Source organism: Sciurus vulgaris, assembly GCF_902686455.1.
Source record: "Sciurus vulgaris genome assembly, chromosome: 10".
Classification (NCBI taxonomy): domain Eukaryota; kingdom Metazoa; phylum Chordata; class Mammalia; order Rodentia; family Sciuridae; genus Sciurus; species Sciurus vulgaris.
Window position 1 is genome coordinate 70786831 of NC_136470.1, and position 17828 is coordinate 70804658.

Below are 17828 nucleotides of genomic sequence, written 5' to 3' on the forward strand. Positions count from 1 at the left end.
TTTCAAAAAAGTTCTCACAGTTGGGCTCCATCTCTAATGTTTCTGATTCAGTTGGTCTGTGGTATACCCTGGGCACTGGGAGTTCAAGAAGCTGCTGGAAGCTCCAAAGTACAGCTGAAGCTGAGACCCACTTTGCCTACTGACATTTAGCACAGGACAGTTCTTTGTTGTAGGAGACTTTCTTGTGCATTGTAGGATGTTTCTCAGCATCCCTAGCCTTTATTGGCCAGTGCCAGTGTTCTCTCTAGTTGTGACAATCATACATTCCTGTAGATTTTGCTAGATGTCTTGCTAGGGGGACAAAACCACCTGCTTTGAGACCCACTGGTGCAGAGTCATTGTTAGTAGCCTGGGCTGTGAGACAAGTCTCTCAGAAAGGAAAAGAGAGGGTGGCTGCTATTACACCCTCCTCTAATAGCAAAATCTGCCAAGATGCTGTTGGGTGCTGTCAGAAAACCCTCTTGTCAAGGCAGGAAGCCTAATCAGGTACTTTTTGTTCTTTAGGTTTTCTATTTCTATTCAAAGAGATGGTATATTTCTTGAGGAACACAGTAAAGGAAGGCATTATGGAGAACAGGGAATTAAGGAAATGATACAAATCTTCATAGATGATCTGAGGCACAACAGAAGGAAACTAAATCTTTTTTAATTAGAGCGAACAGTCTGGTCTGGGTAAAATACTGTCTCTAGCTGGAGTGTTGCTGCCAGGAGCAAGGAAATAATGCACAAGGGCTTGGGTGCTAAGTGTGTGGAAACCTGGCACGTTGGGCCTGGCCCAGGAAGGCCCTGGCACCAAACCAATAAAAGAGTGAAGTGAAAAGTTCAGAGTGTGGAGGTACCATGTGCATAGGAGTTGGGGTAGAATGAGCTCATGCTGGGGCTAGTGGTATTTTAGTTTGGGGTTGAGGGAAGAGCCCCATGAGACAGGGAAAGTGAGAGAAAGGAAGGAAGCAAATAGTGATGTATTAGCAATAATTTGCCATGATGGGTGCCTGGAACTTACTCCCTTGTGGAGTCTCAGGGAACCAAGGGCTGAGCATAAGCCTCAGAAACATGGGGTGAGAGAGCTGCCATATTTAATCACCAATTCCTGTTTGTCATTTGTTAGGGCCATTTATTTCTTAGCACTTTGTCTGAGCTCTGGTTTTGTCCTCAGGTGGAGTTGCAGGTCCTGGCCGTTGAGAGCAACCAATTGGCAGTGAATGGTGATTGCTGTTGGAATATGGGAAGGAGTGGGGGACACTGGCAGCTTCTGTGACAGTGGTCAAATTTTAAATTTATTCAAAGGCATTCATTACTAGTTAACAATGTTTAGTTTTTAATGAATACTTCATTATTAAAGAATATTGGGAAAGCATACCAACTTGTCACTCTCAAAGATACTTCTACCTTATTTTTTTGAGATTATGAAGTACCACTGCCAGAAACCCAGCTGTCATCCCTGCCCTGCTCTCAACTCCTTTCCCTCATTCTTTACACCCTATGCAACAAGCCTTTCAGATCCACTCCAGAACATTCTGGAAGTTATTAGACCCTGTCTCTGTTGCTACCCCAATAATTCAGGATGATGTTACTTCTTTTCCTGGACTATTGCAATAGCCTCCTCCTGTGCTTCTCACATCTCTTCTTTCAGCTCCTTGAACCCACAAGGCACTTTGTTGGAATGTTATTCCTCTTCTTCATTTCACCCCACTCCCACCCCCACCCTTCCAATGACTTGCTTCTTCCTATCCTTCAGATCTGGCTAAATGTCACTTCTTCATTGAGGACCTTTCTTTTTAAAGAAAGATCTCTCCCATTCATCCTACCTGTTGTTCTATTTCTATCCCTGTTTTCTTCTCAGCATGCTTCAACTGTTTGTAATTATTTTGTTTGTTGATTTTGTTTGAAATGTAAACTCAGTAAGGGCAAGCACCATGTCTATCTCCTTGAACCCTACATCTCTCCTAGGATTGCCAAATTTAGCAAATATAAATAGTTGATTCCAAGTTAAATTCGAAGTTCAAATAAACCATGAATAATTTTTTAGTAAAAGAATGTCCAAGAATAACATGACATACTTACACTAAAAATGATTTGTGGTTTGTCTGAGATTCAAATTTATCTGGGCGTCTAGCAGAATTGGTAATTCTAATCTTTAGGTCCTGACCCATAGCTAACTCTCGTTACATATTGTTGAATGAGAACTTGGTAGCAGCATTTTGAAACTGCTACTATGGCAACGAAGTGGGGGAAATGTGCTAAAACTAACAGAACTGAAACAGTGTTGAACAACTCTCCCTATCATGTTTCTGATTTGTGTGTCTTCTTACCCCCAGAGCACTCAAAGTCTTGGGCAACCCAATAGTCTGGGCGGGATGCTCACTATAGTAAGGGAGCTATTAAGTACAGCCTTCTACATGGTACTGCCTCATTTTTATCAGGGCCCTGTGCCTCAATCTCGATTCCCTTTGACCTTAATCTCCCAGACCATCAGCAACCTAAGGAGAGATACTGCTTCTTCCTTTTCAACCCATCATCCCCAGCATCTTGCTTTGTAGCTGGGAGTAAGGACTCAACACATAGGTACTAAATGGTTTAATAAATAAGTGTGTAGTAGGTTGAACAACTATTCCAGCTTGACTAGGACTGAAGGGTGTCCTGGGATACAGCGCTTCGATTGCAAAAATTGGAGCAGTCCTGAGCAAATCAGAACAGTAGATCATCCAAGTGAATGAAATCTCTCTTCTTTGGAACAGGGGTTCTTGTTCAATATCATCATATTGGCTACTACATGACTACCAAGATTAGACAGACTACAGTCCTGGCTACCCATCTATTTTAGGCTCACAGATGTATGTTTGGAACTCTGCTGACCACTTGGATTTCCCCATGCATGAAATAAATCCTAAGAATTTGACCTTGCGCTTCAGCCTCAGCTCATGCCCTAATGCTTTGCCTATCCTGCCTGGTCTTATGGACTCAGAGATGATTATACTTGTGCTCTTAAAATAAAGGTTCTCTGGACAACTACATGGGAAGGAACACTAGCCTTGGTCCAATCTCTTGGATTTACTTGGCCCACCAGTCCTGGTCACTATAGATCTGCTTCTTCAAGTCTTGATATAATCATTCACCATTTTGACAGAATACAAGCAAATTTTATTGAGTAAGTAAGCTGACAGCCATAGAACTTTCCAAATAGATTTCCACAAATGTTCTGTTACTACCAGAAGGCATGAGATTCTCAGGAAATGGCACAAATCTATTCTCTATGGTAACAATGCTCCAGGTTCAGTTTAATCCTGCTGGTTTCCTGGAATTGGGGGTGAAGTGGCTCTTGAGAGGTTCCCAGCATTTATAGTAGTTCTCATCCAAACAATTTGAGGTCTGGAGTCCCCATTTGGTGACAGCCAAATTTAGGGAAGATTCAAACATAAATGCCTGTAGAAAATGAGGATGGAGATGAGAAAGAAGGGATGAGGTAGACAATAAAGAACATTTCATTAACTGTCAAGAGAAGATGAAGGTAGGCAAAATCTTCAGTTCGTCAATTGGTGAGGAGAGGAAGTCCAAGACCTGGTTCTGGTTCTGGTCCTACTACTCAGAAGCTGGTGAGACCTTGTGCAAGACCTTTAACTTCTCAGGGCCTCAAGTTTCATTCTGTGAAGTAGAATTGGGTACTTAGGCATCACATTATCCTTCTAGTATTATGGAGCTTATTTTACTACATCCAAAGGCAGAGGTGGAAGAATCCTGGGATATTCTTCTTCTCAGGGATCATCACTTACCATGGCCATGTCCTTGTGAGAGAGGGCATGCTCTCTGTTTTGCCAAGGAGGAAGCTAAGGCTCAGAGCCGGGAAGTGAGTTGTCTCAGGTGATAAGTTGTGGCAAAGCTGAGATTTGAGCTGCTCTTTCAAGACTCTGACCAAGAAATAGACTGGAAAAAGGAAATGGAGGAAGAGAAAGAGAGGAGAGGAAAAGGCAGGAATAACTGCAGCACTTTTAAAGCCATATCCTGGTAGGGTCTGAACAGTGTATCTCACACTGTTCTGGATGGAGATTTTTGTCAACAACAGAAAGAATATACTATTACTCTGTGCAACTTAGACATTTCAGCTTCATCAGTAGCTAATTTTCCTATCACAGTGGCCTTAAAAAATAAGAGCAAAACCCGAAAAACAAACCCTATGATTCTTATATACTTACATTAAGAAATTGAAAGAATATCGCTTTCGTGGGGGGAGTGGGGGAGGGATGCTGGGAATTGAACCCAGGGCTTCACACATGCTAGGTAAGTGGTCTATCAACTGGCTACATTCCCAGTCAAGATATTTAAAGAATATAGACTGACAAAAGAGAATGATACAATTTTCTCATGATACTATCTGGAGCACCCATATTAATGTTTGATGTCTCATATACATTAGCTTCTTTTTGCCTAAATCAATGGAGATGAATGTTCTTGCCTGACTTCCTATGGCAGACTCCATGTGAGTTCTGGATGAGATTGAATGGAGTGCTATTATGTAAGATATAAAGCACTATTCAAGTATAAGCTATTATGGCAATTAATATTACTGTCTTTTGCTGACTGCTTCCTAGAGTACCAAAAGTCCCATCCCAGTTGAGCTACAAAGACTGTATTATATCAAGTTAATCACTCCAAATTAGAATAAGAATAAGGCATATTCATTGACCTTAGGTCTAAATTATATAATGGGAATGAGTGAGGGAGGCCCAAAGTTGGGTACAGTGTTGGGTACTCCCCACCAGGTATTGTGGGCTCCCAGATACCCTGGGACTCTCATCCTGATACCTCTACATGGAGAGCTCTTTCTCATGTCTAGTCTAGGCCCAGACATTACCTGAAGTCTTGCTCCTCATAAAGACTGCTTCCTGGTAACAATGACTATCCAAAGCCAATTTTTGGGACCAACAAATGGCTATTGAGTGACAACTCAGGAGTAGCCTGTGCACTTTCAGGAGCCTTCAGAGACAATCATTTAAATAAGATTGTTAAACCATGTGACATAGATATAGGGGTCTTATAGGAACTCTGCAGATACCCTTGCAAGGGACCTCAGCATAAACCAAGTCCAAGCAGATGGGAGTACTCTATACTCCTTCCTCCTCAAAGAAACTCCACCAACTCTGACTTTGGGGTTGAGATTGAAAGCAAACTGCATTGGGCAGATGGACAGCTAGGGTTCACTGCTTAGGTAATTTACGACTGGGCAAGGAGTCAAACAGGTCTGTGTTATAGATTTTAAACCAGGTAGCATTGGAGACATTTGTTTAAAAATGTAAAGTAAATTTGCATATGATTTAGCATAAAATTACTTCTTGTGGTCCATTAACTCTACCTCCAAGAATGCAAAAATAAAATAAAACCAAGTACCGCAGCTAACTGCAATTGTGTTCAGCCTCAATGTTTACAGCCTGACATGGGAAGAATACAGAACAGCTTCTAAATCCCATCAGTTTCATTCTATGCCAAAACAGACCTAAGGAAAATGAGAAAACAGCTGAGAATTCTTGCTCACAAGCCTTGACCAGAGTAAGGCAAAGGCTTCCTGATCCTCCTTGGCTTGAGTAACAGGCTGAAGGTGACATCCTGCCTCCCCTGCTGTTGTGGCCCTGGAGAATTATTGCCCAAAGCAGAGGACTCTGAAACAGCACAGGCACAGGGATGCATATGGATATTAATAATATTTCCTTGCATTTGAACAGTTCACAATATTAACTCACAACCATCTGTGGGGCTGGATAGCATAGCTTTCCTACAGATGGGGAAAATGGAGCACAGAGAAGTAAAGTGACGGTTCAAGGTCACACAAGAATTAAGGATAAGATTTGAATGGAGGTCTGACTCCACGTCCAAAGGTCTTCCTACACCCTATACCACAAGTCTAGTATGTATACAAGTGTGTGTATTTATACACAAGTAAACTTGTACAAACACACAACTCTCCTTAGTCCACCTCTGTGACTCTGGAGAAAAAAGGCATGTTCCTCTCAACAAAGTTGGGGAGCCCAGAGGCCACCAGAGCTGGCATTTGATTTGCTTACCATGGTGCCATCAGCAATCCTCTCAGGAGCCAGCTTGGCCTTGCTGGCCTTTTCAAAGCAATCTGCATCAGGGCCATGGGGGGTCATGGCACTGTGCAAGCTGCCTCCCCCTGGCAGGAATCCACCTTGTTTTGCCTCATAGTGACCTTTGATGAGTCCCATGAATTCACTCATGCAGTTTCCTGGAAAGGTTGAAGCAGCATTATTCAAGGCAAGAACAATAAAACATCAAGACCTCTCAAATATTATTTCTGTAGAACGCCAAGAAGATAGGTAGAGCTGATAATTTTTTTAGGATTAATAAGGAGTATGGACTGACAGAAAAACAACAGAACCTTCATCAGTCTAACATTCTTGCTAGGCAAAACTCTACTCCATGGTTATGTAGATTATCTAAAGTCTCGAGTTCCAGCATCTGAAAGAAACTAACTAGATCTAAAGAAACCAAGGACAAACAAGACAATGATAAAAATGTAAATCATAATAACAAGTGGATAGATTCCCACATTAGAGTCGTCTTCTCTTCCAGATCAGAGCTCCTTCCTCAATAGCTGCTGCACAACAGTAAATGGTATCATCACATCCCTGGTTCCCAGTCTAGAAAGATGAAATGGGGTTTGTGTGCATGCACGCGTGCGTGTGTGCATGTGTGTTGATGGTCAGTGATGTAATGAAAAGAAGCCTGGACTTAGAGTCTATTATTAAATGATAATCTGTGTGACAGAATCTTGATATCTACAAAACACAGATCATAAATGATATTCATCTTAACAAACATTAGCTTCTCTATCTAAATTGGATATCATCTTATTCTTCTGTTCTTCTATAATAATAAATCTTAAAATTGGAAAGGATTCCTACTGCTTGCTCCTCATCACAGAAAAATTTTCTACATCTTTCCTGACAGATTCCTGGGTTCTGCCTGTTAGCCTTCTATGAATTGAAGTTCTCTATTCTACAAAGAAATCTATCATATAATTTAACCACTTTGGGTGTTAGAAAGTTCTTTTTTTTTATTAAATGGAAATTTGCTTTCATGTAAGCTAAATTTATTAGTCTTAGTTGTGCTTTCTGGAGTAATACACAATTTGACAGACATTACCATGCTTCCACTCTTTCAGTCTTATGTTTTTATTGTAATAAAGGTCTTTATTAGAATAATAACACATTTAGAGGGAGAATTAAAGAAATACAACAACTGCGTGAATTTAAGTGCCTTTCCATCTCCATCTGCCATCTACCCCATCCCTCCACTCATTTGCCCATTTCCCACTTCACCCATCTGCCCATCCTTCCAATGCATATAATTAGACACTGTGCTAAGTTCGGTGATAAGAAGTAACCTGTTTAATGCTATTCATAGTCTGTCCTGCGAGGGTGCTGAGAATGCAAACCGTGGACAGAGACGAGACACGGAAGTTACAACCCTTACAAAGTCAAACATTTGTCATGATCCCTGCCCTGCCCTTCTTCCTTACGTGCACAGTATAAACAAGTGCTAAAATACTTCTGTAATCCACTGAGCACTCGCTCCCACCCCATCCCCAAAGCAAAAGTGCTGTGGGGTCCTACAAAGTAAGTGAGAGAGTGACAATCTCTACCAAGGGGGTGAGACCCAGGTCGTAGTCCTATTTGCTTCTCCAGAAAGTAGAAATAGAGGAAAAGAAGGGAAGGGAAGCAGGAAGAATCCACATTTTTAAATAGTTCTGCTCATGACTTAAATTTGCTGTCACGCTCCCCATTCTAGTATGTGTCCTCTGGGTCACCTTCACAGCTTAATTTTAAGAAGAGAGCAAGATGGAATTTAGCTTTGATCTGAATATGAATTTAGGTAGCAATGAGTTTGGCTATGACATTTCTACATCACTTTCGATATTTCAAAGGACAGCGGGAGGGTAGACCTTGCCTTTCTGATTAAAGCCGAATCTCATTGACTAAAGTGCATTAAAATGACTGGAGGCAATATTTCTAGAGAAATAATTCCCTGCTTCTCCTTTAAAGTCACATCAAAGTAGCAAAGATTCTGAGTATTGCTAAGGCAATATTTTTAATATCTCTAGCAAAACCAATTTCTAACTTAGGGCTCTGTGTTTTTTTCTCAACCAACTCAGGGTGACCATACCTTTATGAGGTTTATCCTTTGACCAAATTACTTAGGGAGTCATTAAAAAAATTATAGAAGGCATTTCACAAGGCCATTTTCCCCCCACAAGGTCTGAAGTACAGATCAAGATGAAGGGGTATGAGAATTTGTAGTACAGTAGCAAACCTGACCATGTCACTACACTCTATTATCTCTCTACGTAGGTGGGGTGACAAAGCCACACCACTATTTCTCAACATAAGGTCTGTAGACCTTCTTCTACATCAGAACACCTTGGCTTGTTGGCTTAAAATGCAGATTCAGAGGTTCTACCTTAAAGCCAGCAAATTAAATTCCATGTGTGGGCCTTGAGAATAAACTTAAAAAGAAAAAAAGAAAGGCACTCTTGATAGTAACACCTGAAAGGGGAGATGGGGACACAGGGCAGGGCCATGACGTGGGTTCTTTCATCCCACGGGCCTTACCTCGCCACCCTCACAGGTGCCTAAATTGCCCATCCAGGGCAGTTTAGGCATTATTGAGCCTGGTGCCTGGCAACTGTTACAGAGAAGATCCTCCTAGAAAAAGAAGGTCCTGTTCTAACTAAAATCTGTCCTAGAGTCTTTCTAGAGTTCTACATCCAAAAATATAATCTCTGGGAAGCAGAATTGTTCATCAACTTTTAGATTTGAGTTTTCAGCTAGCTATAGAACAATTAAAAATGTTAACTTCACTAAATATAGCCATGACATAATGCATTCATTCTTGATGATGTATTCACTTGTTGAATAAATATTTATTAGACGTGTATTATGTGCCAGGCACTAGGCCAGCTACATCAGTCAATGGTCATAAGTGTCTGCTCTGGCATCAGACGGTCTGCAATTAAATCCTGACTCTTCCACTAATTAGTTTGTGAGGCCTTGAGAGTTACTTAATCCCTCTGTGTCTGTTTTATCTACTGAAAAACAAGAGGATAATGATATTATCTATATCTTGCAGCTAATTTATATGAATTAATATTTTTCAAGAATTTATAATAGAGGCTTAGAAACTGACCAACAATCATTAACCATTAGTCACAATAATTTTAATAAAACAAACATAGTAGGTTTGTTAGCTCCAGTTCTAAGCAACAAATGCTCTGTAGAGACTCCTTCCAGAATAGGGTCTCTTCCCTAGGGCAGACAATAATCAGCTCCATACTGCCAAAGTAACTGGAATAGGTAAACTTCCTCAAATCAACAAACAACTAACAACATCACTGCCATTCCCCATCCTATAAAAGAAAAATCTGATGGAAACTTCTTGATTCCTGCTTTACCAACTTTTCTGCCTCTCTTCAGGTCCAGAGAAATGGGGATCTGGGTTCCAAGTCAAGGCATCCCTGCCATCCGCAGGAATTGTGCTTGAGCAGCTTGAAGCCTGGGAGTAGCAGGGGGCCTGGGGAAGCAGGATCCTGGCTCGGGGCAGGGCAGGGAGTCCAGAAACAACCTGGGCACTATTCCCAGTGCATAGTGCTCACTGCTTTGCTGTCTCTAGTTCCCAAATGTGGCTTGGTAAAAGAAAGACTTACTGTGGTAATAAGGAGGCCTGAAAGTCTTATCAGCAACCCCCCATCGAGGTGGGAAGATGACAAAATCAGCAATGGCCACTCCAGGGCGGACAGACTTGGCAGTCAACACTGTGAAAATGGATGGGTCCTGTAACACAGAAGGAGAGGCAGAATGCAAGATGCCAGGGAAGTGACTGGACAATGACAAACATATCAACAGCACATGAAGCTGCTTTCAAGTGACAGTCTAATTTCTGATCAAATGACAGAAGTCTGGACTTCTGCTTGAGGTGCACTAATCACTCATCTGACTGTTCCCTTGCTGTGCTTGAAGCAAAATGAATTCACACCAGCTAAGAGCATTCTGGCTGCTTTCTCACCCTGTTGAGCCCACATTATACACACCCTGCTACCTCAGACTCCAAGAGCCATGTGTCTTCCTTCCAATCTTGGGCCAGGGCAGCAGAGAGCTCCAAGCAAAAGAGATGCTCAGAGAAAAGTGGACACAGAAAGAAAACAGCCTTAAATTTTGGTGTAGATGTGCTTCTCTTTGGGGTAATCACAGAGATTCCTGATAGTATCCATGGGCAGGAAATTCTGAAGACTTGTTCTTTGCTTTCTGATCAATTGATGGTCAGATCTAAAATATACCATTCACGTGGTGGATGTGTAGAGGGGGTAGGTCGAGAGTCAAGATTATGCTTTGTAAAGATCTTTGGGCTTTTTCAGTGGAAAGACTGAGATTCAGTTTAACTGAAATTAACAATCATGTTCAATTTCAGATACCACGCCAACATCTAGGGAGTTCAACATGATTGGGATCTAGTCCCTGCTCTGTTAGTTCTGATTAAGGGGAGAGGAAAGAGACTATTTCTATCCAAAAAGATCAGAAAAGACTTCAAAAAGGAGGTGTCATTTAAGCTTGGTGTTGGAAATTCACAGAAGAAAAGAAAGAACGGAGGGAGGCAGGGAAGGAAGAAGAAAGTAGGAAAGAAGGAGGGAAGAAAAGAAGGAGGCCTTTTATCACAGAAAACAGAAACAACATCCAAGTGCACAGAGATTTTGTTAAGAGGAGAGAAAGTTAAAACCCAGGGTGTATTGACAGAAGGAAGAGGGGCAAGAGGTGGTATTTAAAAAATGAGTCCAGGACCAGATGGTGAAGAGCAACAAATACCACGCTTCAGAGCTCAGACTTAATCCTAAGCCATGGGGAGCTTGCAAAGGTTTTCTAATGCAGTGGTGGAATGGTCAGATCTGAATTTTGGAAAAATAACTACAGCAGCAGCAGCACAGGGAAGATTGAACCTGTGTGAATTCAAATGACAAAAAAAAAAAAAAAAAAAAAAAAAAAACCCTTATTGCTTGGAGAGTTAACATTGCTTCATCTATCATGGGAAATGGCTAAAACTATTAAATAAAAGAAAAGGTAGTGAGGCTAAAGTAAAGCTTTATCAGTGCCTCAAGATGCTTCTTCATGTTAGTTTGGGCTTGGTGTCTCAATTTTATTTTTCCCTTTGGCTTTATTAAGAGTTGCTCTTATTCAGAAAGGTAGTTTTGTCCCTCCAGAGATAAACCAAACTGACTCAGAATAATCCCTCTTTCTATGATTTTCTGGCTTTGGACCTAATTATCTCTCCTCCTTGTGGGTTGTTAATCTATTATGAACTAGGCTTTCCCCCAGGATCTCAGAACTTACACTTTATCAAGAATGTGGGGCCTTGGGAGGGTCTACACTATAGACTAGGGATCTGTTATGCTCCCCTAATTGATTGAAAAATATGACCAACTTCATACACTAGCATTTCTTTGGTTGAAGTTCAAGCACTCAATATTATGAGTGACTTTAGAAGAGGGTTATCTGCTCTATCACTGTCAATAACAGCCAGGAGTAGAGGTACCTGGGAGGAAGCCAGAGCAGTAGGGTAGACTCCTAAGATGTGAGGAGTACAGAGACTTCTCAAAATCTATAAATGTTCTTTTCTCCTGACTCCAACACTACTATTAGAAGTTGTATTTTTTTTTAAAGTTTTTACCCACTTATGAAAATTATTGTGATTGTAGAGAACTAGGTTGTGTTCATGGATGAATGTTGAGTTCTTGGCTTCCTCATTAGCTACATTATTGACTCCTTCACCAATGGACAAATGACTCTATCTAGGCCTGCCTTCCAAGGGTGACCTTGGAAATATGAAATCTATTAATGCTACTGATCTGCTGCAGATCCCTTTTGCCCAAAGGTTGCCCCATCCCCAGGACCCCTTTATGGTCCAGACTTACTGCATGGTCAAAGGCCACTGAGTTGATGACCATGAAGTTCTCCAGGTTGTACTTGTAGGGTGTATAGTTTCCGTGCCAGGCCACGACATTGAATGGGGAAACATGCTAATCACAAGAAGCAGGAAAAGACGATCTTAGTATCTAATGTTTTTGTAAATGTGATCTTACAATATGTACTAGACATAACTCTCTTTTCATTTGATATTGTTAAAAATTTAATTATACTATCCTTTGAGAGAAGTATATTCTTAATCTCTCCATGGTTGTTTCACACACCCTTGACCAAGCCCTCACTTAGTTACTGACCCCATCTTTCCAGTTCATAAGCTGAGGCTGACTTTTGATTACATGTGCAGCAGAAGCACAACACAGTCACCAGATAGTGGTTTTTCAACAATTTTTAACATAATCATGGGAATCTGTGGATGCCAGCATTTCTCAATCTAGGTTCCCTGTTTCCTGGTGCAGTGGGTACTTGCTGTGACAAATCTCCAGGCTTTTGCAACCTAGAAGAGCTACCCATGGACATAATGCCTGGGTTGGTGAGTATAGAGGTGGGGAGCAGACCTCTAAGAGTTCCAGCCCCAAGGATCTGCAACTTCAGAGTGATCTAAGGTCCTTCTTGATCCTGTTTGAGGTAGGAGGGGATCAGTGTTCTGCTATTGGAAGGAGGTCTCCAGTGCTGCTCTGGGTCTATTTGGGAAAGAGAATCCCAATCAGAATGTTCTGAGGACTCCAGTGAACAGACTACTCACAGAGATGCAGTTAAGTATAAGTAGAACGAGTAGAGGTGTGGAGGTATCTGAGCCTCACAACAGTGGGAAGACATTGTCATTCCTAGGCGCAAGGAATAAGGGAGGGAAATACTGTTGCAGAACTCCAGCAAGAGATAGAATCGTGAAGAAGGGGGTTCCCAGAGGTACGCTAGTATATATTTAACAACTGGCTTTCTGGAGGAAAAATAATCATTGATTTATAGCATTTGCTGATTTCTGCAGGACAGATACTCTCATCATGATCAATTTTGAGCAACCAATGTGACATTATTGAAAACAGAGTTGTGAAGAGGTGTGCATTTCAGCATTTGTGAGTTGGTATGAATTGGTTCCAGCACACCCCTGGGACTACCACCAGGAGCCAGGTCATAGAGGGATGAAGCTACTGTCAGGAACCCAGTCTAAAACAGGGAGGAACCAGGAAGAATACCTGATGTATCATTCCTCTGGCCTTCCAATTTCCTGAGGGTTGAACCATACAAAAGTCAGGAGAATAAGGAGCCCGGTCCTTAGTCTTAGGCCAACCTCCCAGACACAGGTTGTGGCAAAGGAGAGAGTGTGTCAGTGGGGCTCACTCAAAGAGTAACACAGGTCCACGTGGGAAGTGAAAACCCTTCTGGAGAGCTGCTGGCTGCTTGTAGGATGATGGTTTTCTATCCACCATACATAAAAATAATCTGAGGAAGATGCTTAAGTTGAATGCAGATTTCCACCTCTCATCCTCATAGGTTATCATTTTTGCCAGGCGGAAATACTATCTAAAGATCTAAATTTTAAATAAGCTTTTCTGAAGGTTCAACACAAATAGTTCCTGAATCACTTTTGAGAAACCCCAATCCTAAAATGAGGGTGACAATGTATGTTCCTTCAGGGTTAATTTTCAGAGTCAAACTGGTTGGCCTTTGCTAGGTGGCATGACCTCCAGATGCTGTACAAGGAAAATAATATACCTTGTCAAATATAAGAAATAAATCAGATGGACAAGCAAATAATGTTAATAGAGAGATCTTTGGGTTCTTTTTATTATATGATTAATTTAGCTTTATATATATATATTTTATGATTTACCTTTATATATTTCTTATGATTAATTTACCTTTATATATACATATAATAGTTTACATAACAACACATAGTAACATTATCAATTATATACTGTTTTCATTTTAAAAATTATTTTTATTATTTTCTCTGCTTTTGCTTATATCCTGAGTTTTCCAGGCTGGTGGTGGTATAAACCAAGTCAAGTTAATTAACTGAGTTCTACTTATTTTGTATTAACCATTACTTATATTTGAAATAAGGTAAACACTGCAGAACATAAATCTCAGCTGTCTTCTTGTTATCTCTTTTTCCTTTTCAGAACACATTCTCTGCCTGCATATTATGTTTTCCACATCATTTATAGAGAGCTACACATTGCCAGGATTTGCCTAGCTTGGTGAGCAGAAAAAGCATAACCTTAGGAATCAGAAAGAGGTGGTTTGAAGGCTGGTTCTGCTACTTATAGGGACATTAGTAAATTATTTATCACTATCTGGTCTGTTTTCATGACTGTGAATAAGATAAATAGTACCTTATGTGTGGCACTTTTGGTGGTGTGGTAAAGATGAAAGGATGTATGGAAAGTACCTAACACTCGTCTTGGCCATCAGTCAGAGCTTAATAACTTTATTCATTCCCTCCCCTGGGTGCCAACCCTCTTACTTTACCTGTTTGGAAGCAAACAACTTGCCCTGGTACTTATTAATCACAGTGTAACCACCCGGTACTTGACGATCTTCATACCAGGCAACAGGTATCAAGAAGTCACGAGGATTGGCCAAGCCATTGGCTCCTAAAACACAGTAACCCGAAGTCCTTTTAGACACTTGAAATCACATATGAAAGATGCTCACAAAGACAGCATCCTGTCAACAAATTGCTTTCATTGCTTGAAGACTCGCTTGATTCCCAATCTGGTACCTTTTCTGGAGGACCCAAGGAATTTGGTCAGGGAAAATTTTGCAGTTATCATCTTTATCATTACCAACATATCCTAATGGAGTGACTATGGTTTACAAAATCATTTTACATTCATTATCTATCTCTACAGGTGAGGAGAAAGGACAGGAAAGAACTAGAAAAGAGGAAAAGGGAAGATCTGACAGAATATCATATCTTTGTCTTTCCAAGGAAACTCTGAAGACTCTAGAACATATCTACAGTCCTTGATCTCAGGAAGAACCACACACCATTGTCCCAGGCAGTCCTCTGCTCCTTAGTCAGAACTCAGAATCCAAGACTGTAAAGTTGCTCTCCAGTCTGAAAAATCTGTCTGCCACTCAGGGAAAAAGTCTTCAGGATGTGCCTGCTTAGCCCTGCCTCAGAGCAAGTGTTCCCTCAGAGGAGGAAAATAAATCAAAAGACCAAATATGAAAAGCATAAGTGCGAAAACATAATTTAACTCAGAGAGGAAAGAACTGGGGAGTGTTTTATCATTTCCAGCTCCTGGGGTTAAATAAAATAAGCCCCCAGCTGGTTAGTAAATTATATATATTTTCCAGAGGGTACATGTTCCGGGGAACCTGGAGGCTATGCTGCCTGCAGAACAGCAGGAAGCCAGACCAAAGTGGGAAGAGTGGGTGGTGAGCAGGATGACAGACGGCCCACCAGGGCTCCAGCTGCTTCTCTGCTGCCTCCCACCTTCCTCTGAATATTTGGATCCCCCAGGGGAGTGACCAGAAGGCACATGCTGGCCTGTCCCTGTTTTGCTCTGAAAAGCTGTTGACAAGGAAAGCAACTGGGAGGTGTGGCCACAGATGGAACTGAGGGCCAGTTTCCCAGTTCTCCTTGTGCTCCAAGAAAGGCTTGGAGAATAACCCCTCCTAACACCTTCCCTTCTTTCCTGAATCTCCTGCCTCCAGCTTGCCAGAAGAATCAGGACTGGGGGAACTTGGTTCAGTTTGGGAAGTTTTAATCTGCCTCACGGCAGCTGTTGTTTCTAGCTCCTTCATAGTACTGAGCGATGTACCATTTTTACTGTTAAGGGTGTGGATTTTGTGCAGTGTGCTCAGGAGAAAGGTGAGGTTCACAGACTTTGTGTCACTCCGTCCACTTCCCATTTCCATAGGACTAGAGGTCTGGCCATTTTTATGGCTTTCCCCACTTTATTCTCTATACCCAACCCATTGATGTAAGAAAGCAGTTATTCCACAAAGCTCATTCCCATTTGTATGCTTTTGCTTAAGTTGTTCCCTTTCCTCTTCTCCTCACTTTTTCATCAAGAATCAGTCAAATCTCATCTCTTCTGTGCAGCTGTTCCTGGTGACCCCACCCACAGTAAACCAAACTTCTACATCCTCTGCAGAAATTTATTACACACTGTCTTTATCACCAATATTCTATTCTAGAGGGAAATTTGTAATGTGTTCGCTTGGTCATTTTCTGTTGTGTATATTTTATGCATAATAGACACTTGGTCTAGCTGAAGAGGAAAATTGAGATTTGAACAAGATGGTGAGAGGGAAAGATGTTTAGCTTTCATGCATTTCTGAGTCCTGCATCTCAAGCAAGGCTGAGAGGCTACAGTGAAGATTTACCAATGGGTCCCAGGTCAGGTAACTCGAAGTGAACACCATAGACTTCCAGGATGTAGCCCCTGGTCTCCTCGAAGACATCTATGCTGAACCTCATTCCTCTCTGGAATTGAAAGCAGAGACACAGGGGTGGCCTCTTAAATCAAACATGTTGTTATAAAGAAGCTGCCACAGAGCCACAAGCAAAAGCAAAACTATAGTTTGTTGAGATATGGTTGAGAGATGACCAGATCAAAGATGAGTTAGAAAGAAAAACTTCACTCCTAATCACACCTGTGACTCAAGCCAGTTCTAGTCTAATCTCTGCCTAGGTCCAGAAATACCAGTGGCCCTGATATAGCCACACTGAAAAATAAATAAAACAAACAACAACAAAAATAAATTTCACTGCCTCCTACCTTCAACAGAACCTTATGCAGAGTGGGCATAAACACTTAGAAAAGTGAATGACGAATGCTCTTTGCTCTGTGGTTGTGTGCTATATTAAAACCAAGCAGCACAAAAGCCTGCTTACCCTTCAGCATACGAAGCCTTCTGAGCAACTCAGACTCCCTCCCCCTTGCCCAGACATGACAGAGAAATTTTAGAGTTGGAAATAGCAGCAGTTGAAACATCTGATTGCTCCCAAATTAGGGAGAGGCAGGGAGGAGAAGGGGGCACATTACCAACCTGAATGACGCAGATCTCATTGGGCTGCACAAGCATCTTGCCAAACTCAGTGTAAATGAGAAGCTTCCCTTTCTGGGGAACTGATAAAAAAAGACAGGGCATTGGTGAGCAACTCTTTCTGTGCAAGAACCATTTCATAAAGCCTTAAGGGCTGCATTTGCTTTTTATTTCACATCAAAAGAGCTTTACTGCGTGTCTCAGGGGAAAATGTATAGTCCAACAACTTCAGTTAGCTATTTTACTATCTGGAGGAATGTAAATAATAATAATAATAAGCCCCATATTTTTTCCCAGATGCTAGGTAAGGAGCTTGTATATGCACAATTTTGTGAATTGACCAAAAAGGGCATTTGCATTTCTAATGTTTATACCAAAATGTTGGCTCCAAAAAAATCAACACTAAAACCACCAAATGGAATGGGAAGATCAGAATAAAACTCAGATGAGTCCTTACATTTTAGATGGTCTCATGAAAATTTGCATTTCTATTGCAGTTATCAATGACAGATGGGCTTTTCTTGGGTGAGTTTGAAGGCAGAGTTATCTTAATAAGTCAATTACATGCTGGTACCACTTATTTCTTTTCAGTTGCCCAAATCTCCCACATCAGAAAGACCTAGAGAATATGTGCAAAGGCAGAATCTAGGAAATGGAGTAGGAACTTTGAGATATGCGAGGAATCTTTTCCAGACCACCAGTGGCCTCTAGACCTCAGTCTATAAATTGCATTAAATGAAATAAAAAAGAGAGAATGAAGGAAAATAATATGTAGAAAATTAGAAAGAAGTTTGTGGCTAGAGATAATGAACAGTGAAGGGGTCTGAAATCTTCAGAACT

The 17828-nt window shown here is 41.2% G+C and overlaps 1 protein-coding gene across 2 annotated transcripts in view; it reads right to left on the minus strand.

The window, feature by feature from the left end:
- Nucleotides 1–3204: 3204 nt before the first annotated feature.
- The window catches only part of HGD (homogentisate 1,2-dioxygenase), a 46660-nt gene continuing 32036 nt past the window's right edge, over nucleotides 3205–17828 (minus strand). For both annotated transcript variants that reach the window (XM_079155321.1, XM_079155320.1), the window contains 7 exons: nucleotides 16992–17071; nucleotides 16326–16425; nucleotides 14457–14581; nucleotides 11969–12073; nucleotides 9713–9839; nucleotides 6054–6235; nucleotides 3205–3423 (listed from right to left, as the gene is read on the minus strand). In XM_079155321.1, the coding sequence (XP_079011447.1) occupies nucleotides 3274–3423; nucleotides 6054–6235; nucleotides 9713–9839; nucleotides 11969–12073; nucleotides 14457–14581; nucleotides 16326–16425; nucleotides 16992–17071 (869 nt within the window). In that variant the 3' untranslated portion in view covers nucleotides 3205–3273. The remainder of the gene's footprint in view (nucleotides 3424–6053; nucleotides 6236–9712; nucleotides 9840–11968; nucleotides 12074–14456; nucleotides 14582–16325; nucleotides 16426–16991; nucleotides 17072–17828) is intronic.